Raw genomic sequence first — 11,888 nt, forward strand, 5'->3', positions numbered from 1 at the left:
CAAGGGTTCTGTAGCAGTCTTCTGCTGAAGTGCAGTCAGTGCGAGAGTCGTAATCAGTACCGCAGAAGTGTGTGTGTCTCCAAGACGTCTCCCGGAGCGATGTGACTTTTGATGTGAACGTGCGCATGGTTCTGTTGGCTCATGAATTAGGTTTGGGGTATGCAGCTCTCAGAAACATAAGCACAGTTTTAGGGATCCATGGGCTTCATCTGAAAACATACCAGAAACACACCAAGAGAGTAGCAGGTAGGTTATGAGGCTGAAATCTCTTTCTCGCTCTCTGGCTGTGTTGTAGGCTATTACATACGTGCAGTTTGACTTTTTGATAAGGGGGGGCAGTCAGTCCCAGCCCCCCCCCCCCCCCCCATCAAATAGGGATTATAGTGGTAAAATACATTGGAATGTGCATATTCTGTTACAGCTGCATGATTGACCCACAACATTTAAAAACATAGTGCTTATTATTTCCAATATCCACGTTTCGTTCAACTGCGCCTCCGCTGCGCCGTCCATTAGCACAAAAATTTGGAATTCGTTTCAATATAGCCTAGGCCTACTTCAAACAATATTTTCCAATAAATTCTTCCAAAAACTACAACGGAATGTATGCTACGCCTTTCATGCTTCAATGTCGGGATGTGTCATTATAAACAGCGTATTAGAATCCAGCAATTGCCTCTTCACATGTAACCTATCTGCATTTATATCAAAGAATAATCACCAAAACAATAATAGTGCGTGCATAATCAATTTGACAACTGGACAACTGCAGTATCCAACAGTTCGTTCATGGCTAGCAATCGTAGGCCTACAGCTATGGGATTAGCTCATGTTTGGGTTGCTGTCAAAGCTGCCACTCTTATGTTGCTATAGCCGAAATTATCAGAACAATATGAACATTCAGTTGAAAGTTTTCCATCCACCCATAACTGGATGAGGAATCAGCACAAACAATTCTCACGCAAGCAGGAGCCGTTCAGTGCATTTCTCTGATCCGGAGATCTAGAGTCTCTAGACTCGAATCTCGACAGTTTGCGCATCTGGCCACCAGGGGGGACAGTGCCCCCCCTTGCCCCAGCCAATCTGCGCGCCTGGGCTATTATGAATGAAACAATAAATTACCATTTCATTCGGTGGACAATTTTCCTTAGCCTACACAACTTTTTTTCAGTGCCAGACTGGACAAAGTGGCCAAGATTAAAAATATCAGCAAATGATGCACAGTAGCCTAATGAGTACGCCTAGGCTATCATTAGATTTAGACTTTATTGTCGCAGAACATTTGTTGACAGCTCATCACAGAAACACACAGATAAATACTATACAGTATACAGTAGCCTAATAAATAAATAACAGTATGAATAAATAACTGTATGAACAGATTATAAGTCATGATTAATAGGCCTATAAATCGATAACAGTATGAACAGATTATGAGTCATGATTGGTACGCCTATAAATAGAAAACAGTATGAACAGAGATAACAGTATGAACAGATTATGAGTCATGATTGGTTTCACACAAAAAACTGAGGAAACACAGATGCATTTAAAAATATAAGTGTGTCTTTCGATGGGAGCAGGTCAGGCAGGCTTATGCTGATATGGATCCAGATGTGGTAGAGCTGCTGAGGGAAGACACAGATGCAGTTATAAATATAAGTGTGTCTTTCGATGGCACCTGGCAGAAGAGGGGCTTCAGTTCCCACACACATCGGAGTGTGCATTGACCTCCTCACAGGACTGGTCATACACTATGAGATTTTATCCTCATATTGCCATGCTTGTGCCCTCAAAGAACACACAAAGCAACATGGGAAAATACCCATGCAGGAGTTGGAGAGTTGGAGAGAGGCGCACACAGCAGACTGTGCAAAAAACTTTCAAGGGTCAAGCAAGGCAATGGAGAAGGAGGCAGCCAGAAGAATGTGGACTCGGTCAATGAACTGCCACCAGGTGCGGTACACTGAGATGTTGTCAGATGGGGACAGTATAGCATTCATGGAGGTCGAGTCACAAAACCCATACCCTGGACATGAAATAGTGAAACTGGAGTGCATAAATCATGCCCACAAGCGGATGGGGACAGCTCTGAGGAAGTCCAGCGCAGAGGGAAGGTTAGGAGGGAGGGGAGTGGGGAAGCTGACTGCTAATAAGTGCAAAACCTTGCAAAATTCAGGGTGCCCCCAGGTTTCTTCAAGTTAAATTCAAGACTTTTTAATACCTTTTCAAGACCATTAATCCCAAAAATTAATACCTATCACAGCCTAATTTCACAGCCCGACCGACAAAGAAAAAATTAAATCCTTGAATTTCAGTGTATTCATTTTTATTTATTACTTGTAAACAAAGAAGAAACAGAACAGTCCAGTCTCTTTAGCGATTCACCAGTAAGAGTAAACAAAATAGAAAAAGTCAATTCCTGAGCTCTGCACTCTTGGCAGCAATCTCTTTGTCAAGGAGAGCAAGTTGCGCCAACTTCTCCTTATACCCTCTCCGCAGGATGTTGGATCTTGCAATAAGGTCAGACATCTTGCTCCCTGCCTTTCCCTCAGCCTCCTCTGCTAGCCTGTCTGCATCCCTGCCCAGACCCTCAGATACCTCTTCCAGGCGCTTCCTTTTCACCCTTAGCTCCTGAAGATGGTCCTATGCTACCTTCCTCCGAAGAGACTGTTCAGCTGCCTCCCTCTTCTTTCGCTCTGTCTCGAGATGGCCACGGTATCTGGTCCTGGCTGCTGCGACACTGACTAGAAGGTCTTTAGTGAGTGGAACCTGGGTAAAGGGTTGGAACAAGAGAACAAAAATCAACTACATAGCTGGCCTCTGACTTTATCCACTTATATCAACAGTATATTCTAGTCAAGCCAGGGGTATTCTTACCTGGGTAACACCTCCGTGTTGGAAAATGTAGTCACACACCAGCCTCCTTGTCACCACTGTGTCTTCCTCCAGGTTGTATGACTCCACCTCTTTATTAATCGAAAACCCTCGTTCCACTGTAGCCTGGCCATGGGAGAGTATAAGTAGCTTCTGGCAGAAGGACCACAGTTCGGGATAGGGCTCCCTGATCACACTCCTCAGGAAGATGTCCAGCCTCTTTTGCATGGGGAGGAATATAAAGAAGTCCTCACTCCGGCTCTCCACAGACAGCAGCCTATCAAACTGTTCCAGAATAACATCCCATATAAAAATACAGATGAAAGAGAAAATGGAGAAAAACATTGATAAATAAATCATTGGGCTAGTGGGCCTTCATGAAGCCAATTCAACCAATCCAATTTGTGATAAATGAATAAGGTGTGGTCTTATTTTCATTGGTGATAAATTAATAAGGTGTAGTCTTATTTTCCTTTCTTATTCCTACCCGCAGATGTATCTGTAAGCTGTCTGTCCTGCAGGAATCTCTCGACCAGCCCTTTCATATACCTCTTGCATCGCTCAGGGTTGTTGTACATGACTGACGGGTCAAGGCACACCAGCTGCCTAACAGTCAGGAACTTGAGAGGGGACTTGTCTTGCACTTTCCTCACCATGTTTATAAGAACCTGTCTGCACTCTGACCTGTACTCAAGGACCCTGTGCTCTGACACTTTGATGCTCTATCGAGAGGGGGGAAATTAGCCATGAATATAGAACACATTCAATGCCATGTTGCCTGCCTATCCCTATTTGATAAATCATCTTTTTTGTATACATCACTACCTTAAAGTCCCAGTTAACCAAAATCAGAGATTTGCTTGAAAACACATTCTATGTGTTAGTGATGCATTGCTGATAACATGTAAAAATGGGATGAACCATGTGTAGTACTGAATTGTGAAGTTAGACCAGTTTTGTGTTTTTAACCAGTTTTGATTTCCGGATTTTCTGGGCGGGCTTAAAACGGGTACCGGATGACGTAGAGCGGTGTTCTTAGCATATCCCCGCCCTAACACTATATAAAGCTAGAACGGATTTGAATCTCCGGTTTTCCTGCTCAATCTTGAGTCTAGAATTAGCTAGTTTTAACCAACAGTCTAGAATTAGCTAGTTTTTCTTAGTTAGCAATGCCTATGCATAAATCTAAACGAAAATGCATCCTTCCTGGATGCCAGCAGGAATGGGATGATAAGGTCTCCTTCTTTCACTCCCGAGTAAAGCTGAAATGAGAAGCAAATGGGTTAGCATTTTTGAAGAGCCATGGTGTTACAGAGTCTGTCACCGCTAGCGCCCGCCTCTGCAGCAAACATTTCACTCCCGAAAGCTTCTGCAATTATAATATGAGGCTTTTGGGTTTCACGGACTCACGACTGGTCCTGGTGAATTCGGCGGAGCCAACCATCTCTCTCCCCGGCTTCCATTCTCCTGTCGCATCAACCTTTGGTGCCGACACCGCTGCCTTGTGTGCTTATAGCTAATTAACGTTATAACGTTAGCTAGGTAACGTAAGCAATAGGAAAATACACTGCTATTAATATACAAAATATGTCTTGACATGTATGTGGTAATGTCAGCTATGATGAATTATGTAATCTTAGGAGGAATTATAGCTAACATTAGCTATGTAGCTTGTTTCAGATGGGAGTGTGTATATAACCTTAGTCTAGCTAACAGCTAGCAGCACCGACCAGGCGACCACCCACCAAATAACGTTACGGATGATATATTATGACTATAAGCGTTAACTATACAGAAACTGCCTGCCATATTTGTGGCACCTGATGTGCGTATGGGTTCACCGGTAATGGTTACAGTATATTTGTCCAGCGGGAGACCGGGAGGCGGGAGCGAGGGAGATGGTTAGGTAGACCAGCTGCAGCTGGAGAAAGACGCACCCTCTCCCAGTGAAGCGGTGCTCGGCGGCTACTGGCTGAACATCCCAGTTCTGTTGGATATGTTGCGGGAAAGTTGAAGCCGAGTGCTCGTCGGGACAGACTCATCCACTCTCGTTGGCAATGTTATGTGTGAGAATAATTATTCTCACACATAACATTGCCAACGAGAGTGGATGAGTCTGTCCCGATTATCAACTCCGGTAGTGTACGCTTCTTCGCGCTATCAGCGCTGTTCAAGCCAGTGACTAAAAGGTACATTTTAAACAACTTTTTCCATTGATCCCAAGGGACGACAGGATCGCCTGGGAGGGATAGGAATGGGTCCGGAGGTGGCAGGGAGAAAATAGGGACAGACTCATACATTCCTCGTTGCCTGTTTTTGTATTTTGCATCTAAGGGCAGTAACACTGGCGCGTTGGTATAGAGTAGCTACAGTTTTACCTGTGTTTGTCAGGAGGTAGGTTAGGAGGAAGCATCTGTGCGTTTGATTCATTAGACAAGTGTAATTTCAACTCCTCTCTCCTGTTTTCACAAAGCTGTGCCTTCCTACCACAAAAGAGACGGCGTGCCAGTGTGACAATATGCAGACCAGAGAACGGTACTATTTGACAGGTTCTTCCCTCCACACCCCCTCCCCACGCAATTGGGTGTGGCTTCGGTGCCTTCAGCAGACACGCCCCCACGGTCTCAGACCAGAGAATGCTGCTGATTTTTAACCGATTTTGAAGCCTTATTTTATATACTTAGCAACTTTTTTAATCACTCAGATTTGGCTGGGTGGTTAATGACATGTTTTCCTGTGGTGTGTGAAGCTCATAACAAAAAATTGAACTGGGTTAACCTGGACTTTAAGGACGGACTCAGCACCAAGTCCAACAACGATGTCCTGTGGGCTCAGCCAGTTCTCCTTAGCCGTGACATCCAGTTTGGTCAGCTGCAGGGTCGTGAGGTCTTGAAGGATGTCAGTCTTCACAAAGCGCCTGAGTAGACTCTGTCAACAGACACGCACAAATGTCCGGTGCAGCACAAATCAAAAACATCAATGTCTAATTATTATACACAAAGTATTTATTTGTTTTACACACTCACCATAAACTCATATTGTCAAAAACATATCAATTGAGTCTGATCAGTGGTTATTATAATGTGCAGTGCGCTAAATGCCCAATGCAAAAGCATTCATACTTTATAATAATAACAATAATAAAAATGTAATAATTACCATGATCAACTCAACCAGGTCCTTGGCGAGGAATGGCAGGACAGGCTCATCGGTTTGATATTTCTTTAGGAATGGGGTGAACGTCCTGGCCAGTGCTGCGTAGTAGTGGAACTTGGCGAGGATGAGTGGATCCTTAATTGCTTCAGCAATCGTGTCATAGGATGCTGAGAGAGAGGGAGACATAGACAGACAGACAGAGAGGGAGAGACAAAGAGCGAGTGAAGCAAACAGTGAGAGAGAGACAGACATTTCAACTTAGGGCTCACTTATACTAGGTCTCCAGAGCCATGTCTTTCAAGGCTAAAAGACCACCAAGTTAAGGACATAGTTACAGGCCTACCTGTTCCTGTGTTCGGAAGTTTTTTGGTCCGCACAGCCTCCATGTACAGGAGCAGTGATGGCCACACAGCAAGGGCTCGCTCAACAACAGGGAGGTTCTCGACCCAACGATGGACACAGAAGGACAGGGGGAACTGACTGGACCTGGTGGTTGCAATGTAGTCCTCTCTTCTAGCAGGTACATTGTGAAACAATGTGTGCATTGCCCGTAACAACTTGTCCAACTGCCATGCAGTGAACCCTCCATTGAAGGCGTTGTGCAGCGTTTGAAAGCCACAGCTGCCCACAAACACAAGCTGAACACCTAAGGGTTTCATTAGAAAATGTGATATTAAAAACCAAAATTACCTAATACAAGTGTGGATCCCATGCACACACACACATTTAATGATTGCATTATATATATCCTCACCATAAATACTACAGTTGATCACACGCACGCATGCACACACGCACACACACGCACACACACACCCACGTAATTATAGCATTATATATCCTCACCAAATACTGCAGTGATTCACATACACTCACACATATAAATGGCATTATATATATGTCCTCAACATAAACAACTGTGGATCACATGCACACACACACACACACACACACACACACACACACGTAATAATAGCATTATTTAAATCCTCACTCACCATACTGATCTGTTTGATCCTTCTGGAAAAGGTCAAATAGTTTCCAGTTTACATTGGGCCCATCCATTGAGATGGATACCAATCGGCTGAGGTCCAGTTTGTCCATACATACCTGGGAAAATGTGTTTTGATCATTACTCTAAACTCAGAACCTAATAATTGGTCATGTAACATTGCTCAATGTGTACTATGGACAAAAGTTGGGTAACAATATATAAGCTGAAAATAAATAATAGTATATATGTATTAGGCTTACTTTGAGGTGGGAGAGCAGGTCCTTTGCCGTTGAGTGACCCATAAACTCGGAGCCGAGATATCTTGAGGCAACCTGATCATCATCCCAGAAACGGAGATGTACATCCAGCTGCTTGGACTTCGTAAATTCATTTAGGCTTTCATCAAACATTAGAACGAATGTTGACCTGTTGACTTTCGCGATCAGTTCCGATTTAATGAAAACAGCTAAGCCGTCCCATGGTTCCTAGCTGGATACGCTTTTTGCACAAGGTGCAATACGCCTCAAAAATATGGTCTACCACTCGTTTCAGCCACATTCGATAAGCTACTTTGTCCATCCATGTCTCGTTGAACTTGCATTTCCCCATAGCTACTACTTTCCGTTAACTTCACGTCTACTAACGTAGTAGCTAGCTAGCTAGCCCAGAAACGCAAACTTGTTTTTGTTTTTAGCCGTAGTTTTCGAGCGTCGTGCTTCTCCGTGTCGACTTGATTTGTTTCCCCCGGGCATGCAAGCTTCGCATTGGTTCCGCCACGCTATATTATTAATAATGATAGTAATTACGACGCTTACAATGTTAATAATAATACCGGTAGGCCTAATTAATAACGGACATTATTTGGAAAAAGTGTTTCCGAGCACAATTTTCAATCCGAGCACAATTTTCAAGAATGTCACCAAAATTCAATACCTTTTCAAGTATTTTTAAGGCATTATTTCATATTTGTTAATTCCATACTTTTTAATGCTATTTAATGTGCTCGGGCACCCTGAAAATTATTACAGAGGGGCAATTCTAAATAACCAGGGTTCTGTAGATAATATGGAGGCAGAAATATGGGCGGGTCTTCTACACTCTATGTCTACTGATGAAAATCCAATGCACACCAGGTGCAATCCCTCCTGGTGTTGGTACATAAAAGCAGAGGAGAATCGGGAAACGCCAGACAGCCACACAAGCAACTTTCTTTCAAAAACGACAGATAGGAAGCTAATACCGGTGTACCACCGAATGTCCAGTGACAGCTTGTTGCTGCGATGCAGCATGGAGGTACACAAAATGCCAACGAGTGCCTGTACTCAGTTATATGGTCACGGTGTCCAAAAACTGTCTTTGTGGGGAAAAGCAGGCTTGAAAGCCACGGATCAGGAGGAGTTCACAAAAATGGAAAGCACACTCCTAAGATATAGAGACGACTTGGAACAACAGATCAGAACGCAAAAAGACAGAAAATTCGAAATAGATGACAACGATTACAAAACCAATCAGGTCTACCCATGGAGAACCAGAATGGGCGACCCCAACACACATAACAAGCGCAACCCACGTAGAAGGGAAAGACCACATGACCAAAGCGACACGTCATCTTTCAGAGACACGGAGTCAGAGCACAGCGACAATGGACAACATGCTGGACAACATGCTAGCCACCAAGGTTATACGAATCCTCGTTTTTTTCGGTCAAACAAAACGTACCCCGGACAAAAACCCCGGAGCGGTACGCAAGCCACAAACGCAAATGCAGGAGAGGGAAGAAGAAGCCCTCCCGCCATGAAACGACATTGGACACGCAGCAACCGATACGGAAAGAATTGAGCGTGATTAATTTGACGAACACTCCACTCAGTAAAACATGTGAGTCAGCCCTTGAAAAAGGCTTGTCGTAGTTACCAACTAAACAGGCTAATGATTTCAACACTGTCATTGACTTTCAAAAGTTTTACAGAACATTGAGACTGAAAGAGTTTTTCAACCCCTCCAGATTCTCACAGACCCCGAGCCTAGCCAACGCTAGTAGCAGCACAGAAGTTGACGCCCATGCTAACTTAGCCACCAACCAGGAAGTAAGTACCAATATTACCTCACGGTTCAGACCCAAGTCCACATTTTGTCCACCTAGGAGTAGAAACCCTTCCATTGAAACTTATTGCAGACTTGTAGACCAGGACATGAGACAGCTTTTAAAAAACAAAAACAGCCATAAATCTTACAACAACATGTCCAGAGAACAACGTAATGCTTTGAAAGAACTTGATGACAACAAGGAAGTGGTACTGCGCCCGGCAGATAAAGGGGGCGCTGTTTGTTTATTAACAAGGGAATACTATGTCTCTGATATCACCAGGCAACTTGCTGATGAAACCTACTACAAGCAACTGACCCGTGACCCCACAGGAGAGTTCCAAACAGATAAATTCAAAGTATTGGATGACTTCCTGGACGAAGAGGAGATCACCAAAAAAGAGTGCCAATTTATGAAGGTACAACACCCTATTACACCTGTTTTCCAAACCCTACCTAAGATCCACAAGAGCCTGGAAAATCCACCAGGACGTCCTGTTGTGTCCTCTATAGGTTCACTAACAGAGAACATTTCTGGCTTTGTAGACTCCTTCTTAAAACCGTTTGTCACAACACTGCCCTCGTATGTAAGGGACTCCATTGACCTCATACAGACCTTGAAATCTTCCCAATTCACTGATGGCCAGGTCATCCTAGCATGTATAGATGTGGTAGCCCTGTACACCAATGTACCACAATCAGGAGGCCTAGAGGCCCTGTCTTTTTACATGGACCAGCGCCCAGTAGACAGCAAACCCAGTACAGATTGCATCAGGACTTTGGCAGAACTGGTTCTCACAAAAAACATGTTCCTCTTCCAGAATGACCGGTATCTACAAATGGGAGGAGTCTCCATGGGATCAAAGATGTCATGTAACTTCGCCGCCCTCTACATGGATTTCTTTGAGAAACACTCCGTTTTCAACAAAAACCACAACCCTCTACTGGAGCACATCGGACTGTGGAAGAGGTTTGTAGCTGACATTTTTTTAGTATGGACAGGCACAGAACAACAATTGGTTGAGTTCCTCAGTTGGTTAAACCAAGCGAATGACGACTTGAAATTCACCCACACATACAGTAAACACACCGTTGATTTTTTGGATGTATCTATTACCATTGAGGATGGCATCTTCCACACCAACCTTTACAGAAAACCCACACACAGGAACACACTTCTAAAAGCAGACTCATACCACCCCATCCCATTAAAAATGAACCTGCCCATCAGTCAGTTTAACAGAGTGAGGAGAATCTGTACCAGAAAAACAGACTACGACACACAAACTACAGATCTACAGAACAGATTCCAACAAAGAGGCTACCCCAGAGAATGAGTAGACCCAGCCATCATGCGGTTCGAAAACATGACACAGCTGGAATGTTTAAACACTGTAAAAAAGAAAACTGAAGACTCAAGTGTGAAATGCCTAACCCAGTATTCCCCTGTAGGAAAGGAGCTGGCGAACACCATACAGAAACATTGGCACATAATCGACTCCGATCCGAAGCTCAAACTCCTCTTCAAGCAACCACCCAAGCTGATCTTCAAAAGACCACCGAACATACGCCAGATGATGGTACACTCGGACCTTCCTCCGGTCCCAAGACCCACGTTCCTAGACGAGATAAGACCATGCAACAGACCCTGCAACAACTGCGCACAATGTAATTTGAATACCAGATGCACAGAGTTTAAGCATTCACGTACAGGTCGTCCATACCAGATCAAGCAACACATAACATGCTCCTCCACGAACATTATTTATGCATTAAAATGTCCCTGTTCTTTATTATATGTGGGAAAAACCGAGCAAGCCCTAAAAACTAGGATCTCTGAACATCGTAGCTCGATTCGCCATGGCAACGAAAAAAGCCCTGTGGCTGTGCACTTTAGATTACTCAACCACAACGTGTCTACGCTTAGATTTTTTGGCATAGAACAAGTCAGCCCACCACGGAGAGGAGGAGAAATAAGACAACTCCTACTTTGTCGTGAGCTGTTTTGGATTTATGAACTAGATTCTCTGTCCCCAAATGGTCTGAATGAAGACTTCAGCATTCAGCCATATCTATGAAGTGGCTGCCTCAGAATGGCACTCTTCATAATTCTTGACTGTAATTTTTGACTGTAATTATTTATTTGTTGCTCTTTCCCCTGGTTGTGTGCTTTTGGGTGATGACAATGGTGGCCACCATTTTGCGTTATTATTGATATATTTGTGTGTATTTGTATTTTTCTAGGGATCTTTTTAGAGGACTAAAACCTTGAAAATTGATTTGACCTGTAGTCCCATATTGCCGCCACGAGATGGCAGCAGAGATTTATTATTTTTCATTCTTTCTTTTTTCAACCCAGCTGTGGGTAATTGCAAGACTGATTACTTGTCTGTGTCTATATATGAGCATTTGTTTGCTACAATGATTCACTTGACAAAGACCCAAGGGTCGAAACGTCGTTATATTGAGATTTCCATTTTTTCTGCAAAAACCCTTGCCTTGCCTTGGTCCTCAGTTTTGCGGGTTCTCTACTTTTTCTTTATCATGGACATGTAACCCAGCACCTGACCATTTGGAGGATGTGCGTACGACTACTCTTCTTATTACTGCTCTACAACTCCCTCATTGGATGCGAAATTGTCAGATTAAATTTTGATGTCAATATAAGCATTTTTGTACAACAACACCCCCATTGCGCTTTCATCGTATTTTCATAGATATCAATGGCTAGTGCTAGCTCAATGGTAGCTCAATGTGGCTATGGTTTGTTTCGCTT

General features: G+C 43.7%; 1 protein-coding gene and 1 long non-coding RNA gene across 2 annotated transcripts; one reads left to right on the plus strand and one right to left on the minus strand.

The window, feature by feature from the left end:
* Positions 1–1,263: 1,263 nt before the first annotated feature.
* Positions 1,264–7,737, minus strand: LOC311328723 (uncharacterized protein). Its single transcript, XM_084462649.1, has 7 exons — positions 7,288–7,737; positions 7,032–7,143; positions 6,377–6,679; positions 6,037–6,200; positions 5,656–5,805; positions 2,881–3,162; positions 1,264–2,772 (listed from the first exon to the last, which is right to left on the minus strand). The coding sequence occupies exons 1-7, from the start codon at positions 7,435–7,437 to the stop codon at positions 2,647–2,649; spliced, it is 1,287 nt and encodes a 428-aa protein (XP_084318775.1). The 5' UTR covers positions 7,438–7,737; the 3' UTR covers positions 1,264–2,646.
* Positions 7,738–8,473: 736 nt separating this feature from the next.
* On the plus strand, positions 8,474–9,528 carry LOC311328728. Its single transcript, XR_014631235.1, has 3 exons — positions 8,474–8,905; positions 9,033–9,114; positions 9,396–9,528. It is a non-coding gene; the product is annotated as an uncharacterized lncRNA (long non-coding RNA).
* The last annotated feature ends 2,360 nt before the right edge of the window (positions 9,529–11,888 follow it).

Source organism: Borostomias antarcticus (genome assembly GCF_949987555.1).
Source record: "Borostomias antarcticus genome assembly, contig: scaffold_83, whole genome shotgun sequence".
Classification (NCBI taxonomy): Eukaryota; Metazoa; Chordata; class Actinopteri; order Stomiiformes; family Stomiidae; genus Borostomias; species Borostomias antarcticus.